Consider the following 19,420-nt stretch of genomic DNA (forward strand, 5'->3'; position numbering starts at 1 on the left):
ATTTGTTATGCTATCTGATTACCTCCAGATAGATGTGATCAGGAATTGGGCTTCCCTTTTCACTCTTCTTATTACCCAACTCAGACAACAGCTGTTGTCTGCCTTCCTGGTGTATGGCAGCTGGTATTGGTTCTTGCCTGGCTTGTGGGGTTTTACAAGGTGTGATTGTAGCTTGACTATATGAAAGCGATTGCTGTCTCTTCTTGGGTAATATAGGGAGAGAAAGAGTCCCCCCACTCAAAGGTAAAGAGAGGACCAAAAAACAAAACAGCAACAGCAAAAAACAAACAAACAAAAAAAACAGATTGGATATTGTAGTCTATATTTACAGAAAAGAAAGAAGAGAAAGAAAGAAAGAAAAAAAATCTGCAGCCTAATATGAGTATGACTTTAATATCCTTTTACAGCTTCTTGCCTTCAAGGCTGTCTGAGAAATTTCAAGATGCCACTGTTGGTTGTTATGGTGTAACTCAGGATTTAATGTTCAGCCTGATTTGTTTTTAGACTGTCTCTACAACTCCTCAACCACCATTCTGGCCTTTTTCCTAGTGATAAACAATTCAGGGCCAGCTGTGGCCAGTTTGCGCTACCATTTGGTTTTAAGTGGGATCTGCTCTTTTAAATGTTGAGAGGATCTGTGAGCATAGAACCCTCCAGGGGTGGGGTATTCACTTGCTTAGGCACCCCATCTAGTCACCAGAATGGAGGTGAGCTTACAGCAAGAGGCCAATGAACGGAAAACAAAACAAAACAAAAAGGAAAGTCCATACCTTTATCTCTGAGGTTCCGGCAGGTGTCAATCTGTGGTGGCTCTGATCCTTTCCCCTCTTGGTCCCGCCACTTGGTCTTGCCCAAAATGGTGGCTCCCGGCTACTGAGCCCAGAGGGTTCGAAAGTATGAGATTTCTTGCTTCCACTACAAATTCCTTTGGCTATAAGCCTTCAGATTTTTAAAATATTCCTATATATGTGGTTCAGAGTTTTGGAACTGTTCCCTGAACCTGCTTTATCTAGTGTTCTGTGTTATTACTGACAGATCCTCACTGCACTTCTACACTATCTGCCAGCAAGCCCCCTCTTTCTCTTTTTAAAATTAGCAAAGTAATACATGTGAACAATACATAAATTTTAAAAATAAGAAGCATAAGTTTTCTCTCAATTTTTCATATGTCCAAATACATCTCTCTGGTGATTACTTAATTTTTGGATCATTTTCTATGCATAGGTAGACACATACTCATATATTTACATATACTTGAGAAAAAGTTAGGATGTTTGAATTTTTTTTTATTGTTAGAAAGCATGACAACAAATATCCTTGCATATTTCCTTACATATTTGGGCTAGTGTTTCTATAGGATGGATTTCTAGTCATAGGACTGCTGGTCACTGGTTAAGTACATTTACATTTTTGACAAACACTGAGTTTTTCTCCAGGAGCCTGACATCATGGGCATTTGATCAACCTGCTATAAGGAAGTTGCTTGACATGGTGAATCAGGAAATCTTTGGCCTTTAACACCTCATATTGCAATCCAAAGACTTCACTTGCCAGAGGTTTTGTTGCAGGCCCATTATGCATAGGGGTGAAAATACAAAACTAGATGAATTGTTTTCAGAACTAATGTGGCCAATGGTAACACTTTCAGTAAAAATGAAAATTAATAGAGTTTCATTGAAGCTTCAAACAGAGCATGCAGATCCTCTTCGGACTGAGGGCGTGGTGCAAGCTTGGTGACCCTTTCCTGAAATAGCAAATACAAGTTGTTACCCAGGTTTGGGCAGAGACAGTCTGCAAAAGGTACTAAATTATGTAAACTAACTTGGTTCTAGGAATCAATGACTTAGAATTTATATCTTTAAAATTTTTTACTGTGATTAAAAAAATACATATAATCAAATGTGCCATCTCAACCATGTCTCCATGTACAATTTAGTAGCACTGATTACATTCTTTTTGGGTATTCATTCTTACCTCCTTTTTGGAATCATCCATGACTATTAACATAAATTCAAAGCCACTTAAACAAAAATTCTCCCTTCCCACCTCCTTCCTATTGAGTTGTTGTTGTTGTTAAGTGCTGTCAAGTCAGTTCTGACGACCCGGTATAGGGTTTCCAAGGAGTAGCTAGTGAGCTTGAACCACCAACCTTGCAGTTCAAACAGCTTTGCAGTGTGACTCATTAACCTACAGCGCCACACCAGGACTCCTCCTACTGAGTAGCCACTACTAATTTTTGGTTTGTATATATTTGCTTATTTCGTATCAGTGAGATTATACAGTATTTGTCCTTTTGCAACTGACTTATCTTACTCACAGGAGTTGTGGTGATGCTGTGGGTTAGATGTTGGGCTGCTGCCAGCAAGGTCAGCAGGTCAAATTCACCAGCTGCTCCGTGGAAGAGAGATGAAGCTATCTTTTCCCATAAAGGTTCACAGTCTCAAAATCCTATACTGGGTTGCTATGAGTTGTAATTGATTCAATGGCAGTGACTTTCGGTTTTGGTTTCTCTTGCTCGGCATGGTATTTCCAGGATTGGTCTATGTAGTAGCATGCATTATGATTCATTTTTCTTTATGACTGAATAGTAATCCATTGTGTGAAAAATTATTTATTGAGACATGGCCTATGTACAAGCTGATCCCTAACTCAGAAGCAATAGTCTTTTGCCCTAATGTAGATACCCAAACCAGCCATCTGCTCTAATGACTAAGCCACATCAGTCAGTCACCTCTGCAGGCTCTCAGTGTGCAGAGAGCATTTCCCAGGCATGGATTTGGCTGCCTAGGAACACAGAGCCAGGCTGTCCTTGACTTTAAAGACCATGTGTTCTGCTACTTAGATTTACATATCTTCAAAGGACTTCATTAGGACATCAGCTCTCACTAAGTCATAGAGTAACTTAATTTTTTCAATGATTAGCCAAGTCAGTTAAGATAGCCAGTACATCTAAGTTTTATCTTTTTTCAAATGATAATTTTTTATTTTGGTAAATATATATGCAACAGATTGTTTGTCTTTTTACCATTCTTCACATGCACAGCCCAGTTGTGTTTATTACACTGTTCAACAACCACTATTCTCCATCTCCAAATGTTCTCATCAGCCTTAAAAGCAGCTCAGTGTCCCCTAAGCAATGAGTCCCCTTAGTCTCCCCTCCCCCACCTCTTGTTAATCATGAATAAAATGGTGTCTAGATACTTGCATATTCTACCCCCCCACCTGCAAATCACTTCCATTGAGTTAATTCCGATTCATAGGGGCCCTAGAGAACAGAGTAGGGTTTCCAACTTGTAATCGTGATTGAAACAGACCCTCATCTTTTCCCCACTGAGCTACTTGTGCATTCAAATAGCCAACCTTTTGGTTAACAGCCCATTGCTTAACCCACATCAACAGAGGGTTTGGTTTGGGTGTAACCACTAAACATGATCTGAAATGAGAGCCGTTATATATATATATTTTATTAGATATTTATTGTCTGTCTTCCTGCCAAGCTAGAACTCAAGCTCCACAAAGAAGGGAAAGAAGTTTGCTCTTAATGTATATAGTAAGCACGCAATAAATGTTGCCAAGTGAAAGAATTAAAAAAATGGCAAGATGGATGGATGGATGAACAGATGGGTGAGGACCAGTGAAAGCAAGACTGTTGAGCACATGTGAGGCAAAGGTAAAATTTGAAGTTCCAGTCGATCTTTTAGAGACCCTAAAAAATTTTGTGGTTATGAATTGGGCTGCAAGCTGCAAGGTCAGCAGTTCGAAACTACCAGCTGTTCCGTGGGAGAAAGATGAGGCTTTCTGCTCCTGTAGAGATTTACAGCCTCGGAAACCCTACACAGGGTCACTATGAGTTGGAACCGACTCCACGGCACATAACAACAACAACAACAACAAAGAATTTTTTAAATCCATAGCAAAGTAGAAACTTGTGCATAGTAACATATGTATTTTTGTAGGAATCGAAACTGTTAAGTCCAGCATTTGTTATTAATTAACATTACTGCCACACTCTGTTTAAAACAGGAGAGTCTTACCTAAAAAGTTCAAATGCCCTGAAAATGATCCCACTGGTCTCAGGTATAGTGGTTTAGGGCTCTTAGAAGCCAAACCTGAGTCCAGTTTCTCTTTCTAACCTCAACAATTGGTTAAATGGGGGCAAGGACACACATAAAGCTTGTAACTTGTCCCTGCACATATCAGCTGCATCATATAAAAGCTAAACTCTCTCAGATTTAAGATGTTATAGGCAATGGACTATTATTTATAGACACATAAGATGTAAAGGACAGCTGATTAGCATGGGCACTGAAATAAATTCAGACTACTAGTTTTAGCACATTCATAAAATAACAACATTTCAGCTGGCCTGGCTGCCAGGGAGTGGAAGTGCTCATTTTGGTAGACAGCGCTCTCAGTAATGAAATGTTTTGATTTGAAATGTAAATATTTCTTTCCAGAGGTTTCAGAAACCCAGTTGGAAGATTAATTTTCTCCTGCCGGCTCCCATGCAGCCTGGCTGAGGCAGTTGGGACCTCTGGACACAGTGCTGCTATTTGCTGCCCCTGGTATGGGCTGCGGTGTTGGGTCATGAAGACTGGCCTAGTTGTTCTTTCCAGAGAAAACAGATCCCTCCTTGCCAAACATAAAAGACCCTTTATCAAATGTCTGCTACTTGGAATATACTTTCTGGCAGTGTCCTCCGTAGGAACCAGGCTCTCCTACTTACTACCTTAAATTTTAGAGACACCAGGAAGTGCAAAATTCTGACATTGCCATAGCATTTCTATAAAATGCTCACTGCTGCCAAAAACACCCCCCACAGTAGCTCATCATCTGCAAAATGGAGAAGTTGTTGTTTATGGAATAAACTTGTTGTGAAGTTGGTTCTGACTTGTAGTGACTGTAGGGTTTCTGAGGAGCGCTGGGGGATTTGAACCGCTGACCTTTTGGTTCAAACCGACCTTTTGATCAACTGTTTTATCCTACAGCGCCACACCAGGACTCTATATATGGAATGAACTGTGCCCCACAAAATGTGTTGTAAATCCTAACCTCTATGTTTTTGGTTGCAGTCCCGTTTGGGAATGGGCTGTCTCTGTTATGTTGATGTTGTTAGGGTTGTTGTTGACCCTGTATAGGGTTTCTGAGGCACTGCTGGTGAGTTTGAACTGTTGACCTTGTGGTTAGTAGTCCAGCGCCACACCAGGACTCCGAGGTAGGATTGTTGTTGTTGTTAAGTGCCATCTAGTCAGTACCAACTTATAGTGACCCTGTGTAGGGTTTCCAAGGAGTGGCTGGTAAACTTGAACCACCGACCTTGAGGTTCAAACTGATTTTGCAGTCCAGCACATTAACCCACAGCACCGCACCTGAGTTAATCTTGTAACCCTTGAGTTAATCTCTTTAGAGATATTTGTTGTTGTTACTAAGTACTGTGAGTCAGTTCCGATTCATAGCAACCCTGTATAGGGTTTTTGAGAAGTGGCTGTTGGTTGTGAACTACTGACCTTGCTGTCTGAACCAACCTTATAGTCCAGTGCTTATCCTACCAGGACTCCCTTTTGAGATATAAAAGAGATTAAACAAGTAAGCTAGGAAGCAGAGATGGGGAAAGAGAGATACCAAGACACATGGAGATCTCCAAGGAACCAGGAAGCAGAGGCTGAAGAAACAATGTTCTATTCCTGAGCACCTCCCCCTAGAGCTGAACGGAGAGAAAATCGCTTTCTCCTAGAGGCAGTGCTCGGAATCTGAATTTCTAGCTTCCTACACTGTGAGAGGGAGCCCTGGTGTGGCGCTGTGGGTTAATGTGCTAGACTGCAAAGTCAGTTTGAACTGCAAGGTTGGTGGTTCAAGCTCACCAGTTGCTCCCTGGAAACCCTCTAGAGGGTTGCTATGGGTCAGAACTGACTTGACGGCACTTAACAGCACTGTGAGAAAATAAATTCTCTTGTTAAAGCCACACATGTGTGCTATCTGCAACACTATATAACTAAGACATGTATTTCTAAGATTCCTTCTAAATTCCTACGAGTCTATGAAAACACACACACACATCTATCAGACTCTGTCTATTTCTCTAGCTCTTTCTATATATGTCTAGGAGTCACTAGGTGACACTGATGGTTAAGCACTTGGCTATTAACTGAAAGGTGGTGGCTTGAATCCACTCAGAGGCACCTCAGAAGAAAGGATTGGTGAACCCCTTCTGAAAACCCTATGGTATACAGTTCTACCCTGAAACACATGAGGTTGCCATGAGTTGGAATTCATTCGTTGGCAGCTGGTTATCTATCTTGACTCCAAAATGAAACTGGATAGTGCCACCAGTTAATTAAAATTAAACGTATTTTATTTTCCTCATCATGAAAACATGATCCAAGGAAACAAAAGGCATCATTCAATCTGTTTTTTGGATAAAGCTTAAGGCAAACCTGATTTCCTACTTCATAGACAAGACTTATATTAAAAACATTCAACTAACCTTTCCCATCAAACACAGAAATTAGTTTTGTCTAATTAAAGTTCTGCTATGTACAACCTCCCAACATGACATGTGCACACAAGCATTCAGAATGGTACCTAAGCATTCAGAATGCTACCTAATTAACTTGCTATTTTAGGAATGGTCTCAAATTTTGGCCTGGATCTACTGCCATCTGGAACAACTTTTGAATATGAAAGTCTGAGCACAGTAGAATTAGAAAATCATAAGCACTTGCCAGTTTACACTGACGGCAGGAAGATGCATTGCCACCAGCAATTAAATGGCCAAGAATATCAGACAGTTTCATTTGAAAATCATAGATGCAATACTTAGAGGCTGATAAACACATATTCTTGAACACTCTCCTGTGTCCAAGAGGAGAACTTTTCAGAGGTTCCCTTCTAGAATGGACAATATCTCCTGGGAGCATGCTACACAACCAGGGTGGTCACAGAATCTTTGGTGTCTCTGGACAGGATTTCACATTTTGCCCATTCCACCTAAGAGAATTCTTAAATAAATGACCACCATTTAGCCAGTAAATTCACCTGAGTATCAGGTGCCTGGGAGCACAGAGGATGGATATGCAAAGCAGACTCTCATGGAATTTAGTAGGTTTTGGATAAAGTAACTGTGATGGTTGTTGTGAGTCATTTTTTGTACACTTAGCCCCTTGTACTGATAGGTTAGAACTGAGGTGTTTCTGGGTTATCCAGGGGTATAGTAAAGGTCCTGCTAAACAGAAGCTCAAGGAGCTCTGGTAGTGTAGTGGTTACGAATTGGGCTACTAATCTCATGGTCAGCAGTTCGAAACTACCAGCTGTTACATGGGAGAAAGATGAGGCTTTCTGCTTTCGTAAAGATTTACAGCCTTGGAAACCCTGTACAGAGTCACTATGAGTTGGAACCAACTCCACGACACATAACAACAACAACAACAACAAATGGAAACTCGACTGATTTATATTTCTAGATGCAGCTGAACCCACTGAACCTGAATCTAAATCAGGGATTGCAAACTTTTGGCCTACAGGCCACGTTTGATTTATACACTGGGAAATTAAGGAATTGAACTAAATAATCCAGATTGCTGATTGTCCTGGAAAACTAGAGCTTCTACCAACAATGTCCTGGTGTTGCTCTCTAGGATAAGCAGTTGACCACAAGGTTGGTTTGAACCACAAGGTTGATGGTTCAAGCTCAACAACTGCTCCTAGGAAACCCTATACAGGGTTGCTTTGAGTGGAAACGGACTTGATGGCACTAAACAACACCAACAACCAACAATGTAAGGAGACCTGGTAGCTCAACAGTTAAGCACTCAGCAGATAGGTTTGTGGTTCAAACCCCAATCTGCTTCTCCACCCCTGGTCTGTCAGTTTGTTATACTGTGGTGCCTTGCAAGTTGCTGTGATGCTAGAAGCTATGCCATGGGTAGTTTAAGTACCAGCAGGGTGCAGGTAGACAGGTTTCAGCTGAGCTTCCAAACTAAGATGAGGGAGAAGGAGAGGTAGACCATTTCTGAATGGTTTGCCTCTGAAAACCTTGTGAATAACAGTAGAACATTGTCAGATGTAGTGCTGGAAGATGAGCCCCAAGGTTGGAAGTCACTCAAAATACGACTGGGGAAGAGTGGCCTCTTTAAATTACGTTGACTAAGTGATGTGACTGAAGCAAAGTTTTTGGGAGCTTCATATGCTGGTGGGAAATAAGAATAGCTGCAGACATCCATTAATAACCAGAACGTACATGCACCACGTATGAATCTAGGAAAAGTTGTCAAAATGAAATGGAATGCATAATGATCGATAGCCAAGGCATTAGTGAGCGAAAATGGACTGGAATTGGCCATTATGAATCTGACAATCATATGGTTTACTGTACTGGGAATGACAAATCGAAGAGGAATGGAATAGCATTCATCATCAAAAAGAACATTTCAAGATCTATCTTGAAGTACAGTGCTATCTGTGATAGTATAATATTAGCATGCCTAAAATAGATTAGACAAGCAAGAACTTGCTAGCTAGAGCCTAACAGGAAGACCAATTAGAAGCCAATGATGATGAAATGAAATAATTCTACCAACTTCTTCAGTCTGAAATTGATAAAAAATGCAATCAAGATGCATTGATAATTACTGGTGACTGGAATGTGAAAGTTGGAAACAAGAAGGATCAGAAGTTGGTAAATATGACCTTAGTGATAGAAATTACACTGGAGATCATATGACAGAATTTTGAAAACCAATCATTTATTCATTACAAATACCTTTTTTCAATAACGTAAATGACTACACACGTGGACTTTATAAGATGCAATACACAGAAAAAAATCAAATACAGCTGTGGAAAGAGACAACAGGGAAACTCCGTATCATCAGTCAAACATGGCCAGGGACCAACTGTGGAACACATCAACTGCTCATATGTAAGTTCAGGCTGAAGTGGAAGAAAATGAAAATAAATACACAAGAGCCAGACTATGTCCTTAGATATATCTCACCTGAATCTAGAGACCATGTCAAGAACAGATTTGATGCATTTGATATTAATGACTGAAGACCAGGAGAGTTGTGGGATGATATCAAGAACATCATACAGGAAAAAGCAAAAGGTCATTAAAAAGACAGGAAAGAAAGAAAAGAGCAAGATGAATTTCAGAAGAGACTCTGAAACTTCCTCTTGAGGGTTTGTTGTTGTTAAGTGCCGTTGAGTCGATTCTGACCCATAGTGACCCTGTTATAGGGTTTCCAAGGAGCAGCTGGTGAGCTTGAACACCGAACTTGCCGTTCAAACGGCTTTGCAGTCTGACACATTAGCCCACAGCGCCACACCAGGACTCTTGAGGGTAGAGAAGCTAAAATGATGGAAAGAAATGATGACATAAAGAGCTGAACAGAAAATTTCAAACACAAAGTCAAGTACTATAACAAAATGTGCAAAGACCTGGAATAAGAAAACCTAAAGGGAAGAAGACACTCAACATTTCTTAAGCTGAAAGATCTGAAGCAAAAATTTAAGCCTCAAGTTGAAATATTGAAAGATTCTAGGAGTCCTCGTGTGGTGCTCTAGGATAAGCACTGGACTACTAACCACATGGTTGGCAGTTTGAACCCATCAGCTGCTCCTGGGAAACCTATAAAAAGGACTTTATGAGTTGGAACTGACTTGATGGCACTTAACAGCAACAACAACACAGGCAAAATATTGGAAAGAAGCAAAAGAAGATGGAAAGACTACATAGAGTCACTATACCAAAAATAATTGACTGATGTTCAACCATTTCAATAAGTAGCATATGATCAAGAACCAATGGTAATAAAGGAAGAAGTCCAAGCTGCTCTGAAGGCACTGGTGGAAAACAAGGCTCTAGGAATGACAGAATACAAATGGAAAGCTTTTTAAAAAACTCATGCAGCACTGGAGGCATTCACTCATCTATGCCAAATTTGGAAGACGATGACTCTGAGACCAGAAGAACTAGACAGTGCCCGGCTACCACTACCAACTGCCATGAAAGGGATAACATTAGAGGGTCCTGGATAGAGTGGGAGAAACTTTGGAACAAAACTCAAAATTATTTAAAAAAAAGACTGGTTTTTCTGGTCAGAAAGAGACCAGAGGAACCTGACCTTATAGCCTTAGACAACCCTTCAGGTCTGGAAAAGAACTCACCTCTATGGCTCAGTTTTCACCCAAACACTTGAAAGGTTTATAGGGTGAGGGGTAGGGGCAACAACACCAGCAAGGTATGCTCACCATGAAATTGTCAATCATTCAAAATCAAACGAGCAACATTTTCTTAAGGACAAAGCTGAGAACAGATAGGAAGATAGGTGGAATGCAAATAGAAATCACAGGGAAGAGGCAGGATAACTGTTGTTGCAAGGAAGGGATTGTACTCCTTAAACTGAAACAAAGTGGATGATTTGTTGAATGTAAAGATAATGATTAGGTATGTAAACCTTCATTCAATTCACAATAAAAAGTTAAAAACAAACAAAAATACACAAATGAAATGAAAAAGTAGTGGAATTTTTCACAAACATTTTGAAGCCCTCTTTTATTTGTCTAGATTGGGTTTATAAACTCATATGCCCACAAGAAGCAGGCAAGACAGCGATGAGGACTTTGGCAAACCTCAAGCACATGACCCATTCAGTTAGCTCAGTAGCTGTCCAGCTATAATTTATTCCTCACCCACTGCCATCAAGTTGATTCCAACTCATAGCAACCCTGTAGAGGCTTTCCAAGGCGGTCAATCTTTATAGGAGCAGAAAGCCTCACATATTTCTCCACAAACTTTCTGAAGCCCTCTCATATTGTCTTCTGTGAGTGGTGAGGTCTTTAGCATTTTAAGAGCACAGTGGTTACGAATCGGGCTGCAAACCGCAAGGTCAGCAGTTCAAAACTACTGGCTATTCTGTGGGAGAAAGATGAGGCTTTCTGCTCCCATAAAGATTTACAGCTTCAGAAACCCTGTGTAGGGTGCTATGAGTTGGAACCAACTCCATGGCACTTAACCACCATCACCACCACATGGATAAGAAGTTTGCATGAGGTGTTTGCTTAACTGAAGTGGTGGTGGTTATATGCCGTGGAGTTGGTTCCGACTCATAGTGACCCTGTACAGGGTTTTCTAAGCTATAAATCTCTACAGAAGCAGAAAGCCTCATCTTTCTCCCATGGAACTGCTGGTAGTTTCGAACTGCTGACCCTGAAGTTAGCAGCCTGATTTGTAACTACTATGCTACCAGAGCTCCTTAACTGTAGTGGAGTGAGTTAATTTCTACTGAATTATTTAATGTTTCTTCTAGTAAATTTCCACCAAACTACTACTTCCTGATGGGTGTGGTAAGAGAAGGTGGGGGAAGATGCTGATGGAATACATGATTCACTTGTAAGTAACGTTTAGCAGGATTGTGATGGCAACGCTTGGAAATTGAATGAGGGGCTTGGTCAATACTAACATCCTGTTGTTGTTAAGTGCTGTTGAGTCGGTTCTAACTCTTTGTGACCCTGTATTGGGGTTCCCAGGAGTGACTGCTGGGTTTGAACCTCAGACCTTGTGGTTACCAGTCCATTGCTTATCCTATAGTACCACATCAGGACTCCCGCTGGACTTAAAAAGAGCCATCTCAGAAGTGGGAAGTGGGGGTGGGTGGGAAGGGGAATCCCAGTATCATCAAAGAAGAAGAGCCAGAAGTGGAGCATGTCCTTGGGGTGCTGAGATCCCTGTGCACTAAACCTTGACTCAGGGACGCAAGTTGTGACATTGGCAGAGGGGCAGCAGCAGCAGAATCAAGAGCCAGAGCATGGCATAGAGCGGTGGGCTTCCCAGCCCAAAGTGCAAGTCAAGCTGAGTGATTTTGAGCAGGAAGGTTGCTTGAAGAATGGGGTGTCTCCAGGCACTTAATTGGAGAGGGTGCACGTTTGCTGATCCACAGAGCTAAAGCCAAGTGCCTTCAGGCTGAGGCTGTGGTGGAGCAGTGTGTCTTGCAGCCATTTAACAGCAAGCTTTGTTCTAACACTGCCTGAAGGCACAGCTAACGAGAAGCTGTCCTGGCTGGAAGAACTGTGCCCTGAACATTTCTGATCCTGTTAACTTCCCTAATAAATCCCTTAACTGTGAGCATGGTGCAGGAGTTCTGTGTGGTCATTGCAATAGAGTGTCAAACCTAGAATAAGTAGAGTGTTGTGGGAAGAATGGTTTGGTGTCACATTTTCACATGGAGTAAAGGAAACACACTGCCACTTGTGGTGAGCAGGATTGGGTCTGTTAGCTGTGTTCCAGTATCAGGGATTGGTCCATGAATACTGTAACCTTCGACAGAAGTGCCTTATCCTCATGACATTTGTGTGATGCTTGCCTTTCTCATTCTTAAGAGGAGGGTTGAGAGTGTTGTGGCCATGGTAAGCACATGATATGGTCCACAAACCAAGTCCTCATGGAATAGAACTTATGCTCTAGCAGGAGGGTATCTGATCCTAAATGAGGAGACCATCCAATGAGGGATGAACTCCCTTCATAAGAATCTTGGAAGGAGAAACTTAAATCCATTGAGATCCGACTTAATAAATGATGTCAGCCCAATTTAAATTCACTAGCAACATTTAAATAAATGAAATATGGCCAAAGTGACAGAAGACATAAAATACACAACCATTCAAATACATTAAAAAACAATTCTGTAACTGTTTTAATTTAAAGATCATGTCTGTTCTTTACAAAACAGTAGGAATTCTTCCCAGTGGTGTTGTGTGCTTGGCATTGGCCTGTTGACTAGGTGGTTCAAAACCATCAGCTGCTCCGTGGGAGAAAGATGAGGCTGTCTGCTCATATTTACAGTCTGGGAAGACCTATACAGGGCCACCATGAGCTGGAATCAACTCAGTGGCAGCGAGTTTGGTTCTTGTTTATAATGGAAAATGGTATCAGGGGTCCCTTTGTGACAGCTTTTCCACTGGGGAAGGGAAGCACTTGTAGGATGTGCAGGCCGCCCTGCACATACCTTCCTAAAACACACAAACTGACAGATAGGAGATGCAAAGGTAAGCTGTGCTTTCTCAGAAAGGAGTGAGGGATCTGAGTGCCTCTCTTACCTGGGGTAGAGTTCCTCTCACCAATGCAGGGATATCAGCCTTGGAGTAGCCTAGGGCAGCTAGGCCATCATCAACATTCAGATCAAATAAGAATTTCCGGAGCGTGTCTGCCAAAATAAGCCCTGCATCTTGGAGCCTGGCAGTGCGGATATCAGCTCCTAGAAGACGACATAAAGCCCTGAGTGTGGGGAAGGAGGCAGAGGGACACACACACACACACACACAGAGACAGAGAGAGAGAGAGCGTGGAGGAAGTGGGCTCTGGGAGTAGTTTCGTCTGGGTGAATACAAATGTGCATCTACTGCCATGTCCCTCACACCAAGAGCCAGGGACATAGCTCACATCCACACCTAGGCTGCGGGACCACAATCCCTCAAAAGACAGACAGATGGGTCAAGCCATTCGGACGTGCACCAAGACCCTCCACAGAAGTGGACTGGGGAAGCTAACTCTGCCTCACCCTTCCAAGGGACCACTGTTTCTTAACTGCTTGTGTGGTGGAGAGAGCAAAGAAAAGAGGCACAGAAAGCAGAGCAAGAGGGCAGCTGGCATGTGGATAAAGAGGAGACAGTAATTTATGTAATTTTCCAGCTTGGAATTTGCTGACATCTAGAGGTGAAGGAGCTCTAGTTCTCTTCTCACAGAAACTGTCTTATGAGGAAAAGAAGGTAAATCCTTCGCAAACCCGTAGTGAGACAAGTGTACAGAAACACAAAAACTTCCAAATTAAGGAACTAAGTATGGCTAAAATGGATTGGAGGTGTGTAGGGATGGGAATATATATTTTCTATAGCTAAGGAGCTCTGGTAGCGTAGTGGTTACGAATCGGGCTGCGAACCTTAAGGTCAGTGGTTCGAAACTACCAGCTGCTCCGCGGGAGAAAGATGAGGCTTTCTACTCCCGTAAGGATTTACACCCTCGGAAACCCTGTACAGGGTCGCTATGGGTCGGAACCGACTCGACGGCACGTAACAACAACAACAACAATAGCTATACAATCTTTTTCTTGGGCTCTGTTGCCAAAGGCATGGTGGTGGTAGTAATTGTGTGCCACCGAGTTGGTTCTGACTCATAGCGACCCTGTATAGGGTTTCCAAGACTACAAATCTTTACAGGAGCAGAAATCCTAATCTTTCTCCCTTCGAGGGACTTGGTAGGCTCAAACTGCTGACCTTGAGGTTAGCAGCTCTGCTCATAAACCACTACACTACCAGGCAGGGTGGGTTCTTCTAAATAGATATTACTGAACCAGTAGGACAGAACCAAGAAAAGATGACACTGAGAAAACAGAACTTCACAGGTAGACAACAATGAGATTGGTAAGGTGGGGAGAAATTTGATGAGCCTCTGAGATTTGTTCAGGGCAGAATTTTGACATAATAACACACGAACTCTGAAGCGTAGGTGTTCTGTCCTCAGTCAGGGGGTTATTTTATAAGTAGAATAACATCCTGAGCACACCCTGACCTATCCTGGTGGAATACATTTCATGGCCAACAAGACAGTACTCTACAAATGGAACATGGCATCGTATGGAGTCCATCTGAAAGCTTCATGCTGTAGCCCAAGCGCCCTTTCTCTTGCGTTCTTCAAAAGGAGACCAGAATGTTCCATTCACCTCCATAGACTTGAAGCACATTATTAAATCATTTTGAATCTTTCTCTTCTACAACAGCAAGGGCCCTTGTTAGTAATCCAGGAAAAGGTATAAATAGAACCAGATACAGGACTAGTTGGCTGAGCAGCTGGATAGAAGGCAAATCTTGCTTGACAAGACTGGCCTGTATTAAACAGCAGCAGCGAAAATATGGGTTGGGTGGGGAGGTGACACATGATATGAAGTTTGAGGTTTCTATGTTCCTGGGACTGTAGCCATATAACACACCATCAAAACCACTAGGTTTTCCTGTGAGATGTTTTAGAGAAAAAAAAAAAGAGAGAGAGATGGTAGGAAAGAGAATATATATTGATCTAAAGCTAGAAAAATCTAAGATTATGTGGAGAATCAAAATATTTTAATAGCTGAATATAGCATGATATAAAACAATTTTCCTCTGCAAGGAGAAAGAATTGATGTTTTTGTTTTTCTTACTGAGGAACTACTTTCTTAGTAATTGTGCTGTTGCCTGGACGTTAGCTTTAAATTCTCCAAGTTCTTCCCATTTATCATAACTCTTACCTACTACAGTATTTGGGCTTTGTCCTATTTATTCAGTTTGGATATTTACAAAAGACTTTGAATCCCAACGCATGGCTGAACAACATCTGGGCCAGAGGAGGAGGGGAGCAAGATGCTTGGGACAGTCACATGTTTGCCTCAGCTCATGCTGGGAGATCATGCCCTGCCATGGCTTTTCTCCTGAACATTCCCAGCACATCACCTGGAATTACGTGGGAGAACCAATGCCAGCATGTAGAGGGAAGAAGTGGAGGTAAAGCAGGACACGCAGAAGGAGGCCTGTGGTCATTCCTACCTTCTTGGAAAGAATATTTTCAACGGCTGGCGCTAGGAGAGCATAATGAAGTTTTCTTTTTAGTCTTTCCCTTCCTACCCTAAACACAAGTGGGGAATAAGATGTTTTGAAAGTCAGTAAAATACTCTAGTCTAGAACTTACCATTTTCACAGAATTAGAAAAATATCCAAAGTTTTCTTATTACTACAGCTATCATGAATATAGTTATATTTCTTTTAAGACTCAAAAGGTACTCTGGGTGTCTTATTATAAAACCCATCACTGGGGAGGAGTTGATTCTGATCCCTTGTGGTCCCATGTGTGTAGGCTCTGACATTTTAGAAGTAGATAGATAGGCCTTTCTTACAAGGCCCCTTTGGGTGGGTTCAAACCACCAACCTTTGGTTAGTAGTCAAATGTTTAACTGTTTGTATTACCTACTACCCACCACCCTCTGCCATTGAATCAATTCTAACTCAGAGCAGAAAGCCTCATCTTCAGCCCGCATGCGGATGGTGGGTTTGAACTACTGATTTTGTGGCTAGTAGTCCAATGCCACCAGGATTTCTTGGTATTGTTGTTGTGTGCTGTTGAGTCAATTCTGACTGACAGCGACCCTGTATAGGGTTTCCAAGAACATCTGGTGGGTCTGAACTGCTGACTTTGCCGTTACCAGTCCAGCGAAGATGCTATAGCACCACACCAGGACTCTAGGGACTCATGATTTATTAACCACAACAAAAGCCATTTATAACATTGTGATTGTTGTTGTTGTGTGCCGTTGAGTCAGTTCTGACCCATAGTGAACCTGTACACATATCAACAATATAGGCTTCCAAGGAGCAGCTGGTGAGCTTGAACCATCAATCTTGCGGTTCAAACTGACTTTGCAGTCCAGCGCATTAATCCACAGTGCCATACCAGGACTCCATTTATAATATTACCAGTACATAAAGAGTTACCCTTTCATGAAAACAAAAGAAATATTACCACAAACTTAATGTATACAATATTTAGTGCCATCTCATTGTTGATGTGGAGTCAAGCTGTGGTGCTGTGGGTTAATGTCCTGGAATGCAAAGTTGGTTTGACCTGTAAGGTCAACAGTTCAAGCTCACCAGTCACTCCTTGGAAACCCTATGCAGGGTTGCTATGGATTGGAACTGATTCAATGGCACTTCACAACAACAACAACATTGTTAATAGACTCTTGCTGTTGTGAAGTGCCAGTAACCCTGTATGGGGTTTCTAAGGAGCAGATGGTGGGTTTGAATCGCTGACCTTGCAATTAGCAGTTCAGTGCTTATCCTACTCTTAGAAGCATGAAATTAGAGAATTTTAGTGTTCAGGGTACTTTGGGCAACTCACTGATACTTTATTGTGGTTGTTAAGTGCTGTTGAGTTGGTTCTGACTCATACCAACCCTGCATAGGGTTTCTGAGGAGCACCTTATAAATTTGAACTGTGGACCTTGCAGTTCAAACTGATCTTGTGGTCCAGTGCATTATCCTACAGTGCCATACCAGGACTCTTAGAAGTATAAAATTATAGAATTTTAGTGCTAGGGTGGATTTGAGGCAAGTCACGATATTTTATAATGAAACTACCTCAAAGTAGTATTTTTTCTTGTATTACCCTTTACCATGTATTTTCAAAAGCAACCCCAGGAAATGTAGTTCATATGGGGGGGTCACAGAGTTATGAATAATGGCTCATACCCAATATTTCCGCTGCCTCCAGGTGCCGCTCCAGAAACATCTCTGCCGTAAAAGTGAACACTGCTGGGGAGGTTAGCACCACAGACAGACCATGGGGCTAAAGAGAAGTAAACCACAGTGACTTATGGGGCAGAACTGCTCTTCAGTTTGCATATTCTGAATACTAAATTATATGACCCAGCACTCCAAGAAATTAAGACTTGATATATGTGTGTATGTTGTTGTTAAGTGCTGTCAAGTTGGTTCTGATTCATAGTGACCCTTTATAGGGTTTCTGAGGAGTGGCTGGTGAGCTTGAACCAAAAACTGACTTTGCAGTCAAGCCCATTAACCCACAGTGCCACACCAGAACTTCATATATACTTATTTATGGAAATTGCAAGGAATAGAAAATGTAAAGAACTGATTACTTTACCACGAGTGGGTGATCCACATTGTAATCCTTTGCCTTATATGTCTTCACTAAACCTGAAATTGGATAGGACATTCCATGGCTAGAAAAGAAAGAAATTCTGTATGTTGACATACAGATATCAGGAATTCAAGTTAATAATAAAAAGAGATCCTTATGGGAGAGTCCTGAATAGCCTCTCAACATTATTCTTAACTCTTAAATGTACACATTGTTTTTTTGCTACAAAAATAAATTATTGTGCACTCGATAATTAGTGGATTCACGAATGAGACATCTGAAGCATTTAAATTCAATTGTTGATAGAATTAGATGTTTTAATAATTTAAAAATTGTTAATCCAGAAGTAGCTCTCCAAATGAATGAGTTAAAGCAGTTAACCTTACTAGAATCTACTTTGAGCTTTGGGGTGTTCGTTTTCTATTTGTCCCAATGCTGCCTTTAGCAGCACGCACAAGCAGACAGCACAGCTGGTGGGATGTGAACTCTCTGGTTTACATGCGCACATCTGGTCTGATGTGAACTCTCACGGCCATACCTGAGTAGTTTTTCATCTGTTATAATATACTATTGAAACCAAAACCAAACCTGTTTCCATCAAGTTGATGCTGACTTGTGGTGATCCCAGGCCACACAATTCATCCATTTCAAAGTAGGATTACACTCCATAGGGTTTTCAGTGGCTCTAACCTTTACAGATACAGATTTCCAGACCTTTCATGGTACTGCTGGGTGGATTCAAACAGCCAACCTTTCACTTAATAATCATGGGCACACCATCTATGCCACATAAGAGCCCCTAATTGTTGTTGTTGTTAAGTGCTGTCAAGTTGGGTCCAACTCATAGTGATCCTGTATGGGTTTCCAAGAAGCAGCTGGTACGGTTGAACCACCAACCTTGTGGTTAGCAGTTCAGTGCTTATCCTACAGTGCCACACCAGGACTATAGAATCCCTAGTAGAGCTGGGTAATAGATTATTATTCTAGTGAGAAAGGCTATGTTAATTGGTTCTACTTCGATGAAATCTCTTGCTTGACTTCTTTAAGAATTTATTTAAATTTAGTTGTCATGAAGAAGAGGCACCATTTGCTTGTTTGTTTTTTGCCTGAAAAATTCTTTATACCTTCTTGAGTTCTTAGTGAACAAATTGGAAATGATTATAGGTTACTACATGATCTAGAGAATAAACACTGTGACAAATTAATATATTTACAATTGTTGTTGTTAATTGCTCTTGAGTTGGTTCTGACCCACAGTGATCTCGCATAGGCTTTCCGACGACTGGCTGGTGACCTTAAGTCACTGACACTGCAGATACAACCAACTTTGTAATCTAGCGCATTAACTCACAGTGCCACAAATTAGCATATTGAAAATAAAATGACTTATATTGATGAAATGATCCATAAATCTCTTCATGTGGGTTACTGGATGATTTTGTTCTTGTTTACCAAAGATTTTCATTTTGTTGAATGAGGAAGTATTTTGGTGAACTGTGACTGTCTATCAAAAAAAGATGCACCTTTTTGAAGCAGACAAGACGCAGTCTGTTCTGAGTTGTTGGGTATTGTGAGACTTGTTTTATCTCTTTTGTTGTTGTTGTTAAGTGCCATGAGTCAGCTCTGAGTCATAGCGACCCTGAGTAGGGTCTCTGAGGAACAGCTGGTGGGTTTGAATGGCCACACTTGTGGTTCAAATTGACCTTGTGGTCTAGTGCTTATCCTACAGTGCCACACCAGTAC

At 41.5% G+C, this 19,420-nt stretch overlaps 1 protein-coding gene across 3 annotated transcripts in view; it reads right to left on the bottom strand.

Annotated features, from left to right (window-relative positions):
* Window positions 1-1,561: 1,561 nt before the first annotated feature.
* Window positions 1,562-19,420, bottom strand: part of ADHFE1 (alcohol dehydrogenase, iron containing, 1) — a 48,654-nt gene continuing 30,795 nt past the window's right edge. For 2 of the 3 annotated variants that reach the window (XM_006860046.1, XM_006860045.1), the window contains 4 exons: window positions 17,681-17,759; window positions 17,266-17,362; window positions 13,093-13,250; window positions 1,562-1,744 (listed from right to left, as the gene is read on the bottom strand). In XM_006860046.1, the coding sequence (XP_006860108.1) occupies window positions 1,661-1,744; window positions 13,093-13,250; window positions 17,266-17,362; window positions 17,681-17,759 (418 nt within the window). In that variant the 3' untranslated portion in view covers window positions 1,562-1,660. The remainder of the gene's footprint in view (window positions 1,745-13,092; window positions 13,251-17,265; window positions 17,363-17,680; window positions 17,760-19,420) is intronic. The other variant, XM_006860047.1, reaches the window with a different exon arrangement.

This window comes from Chrysochloris asiatica, unplaced genomic scaffold (assembly GCF_000296735.1).
Source record: "Chrysochloris asiatica unplaced genomic scaffold, ChrAsi1.0 scaffold00036, whole genome shotgun sequence".
NCBI classification, from domain to species: domain Eukaryota; kingdom Metazoa; phylum Chordata; class Mammalia; order Afrosoricida; family Chrysochloridae; genus Chrysochloris; species Chrysochloris asiatica.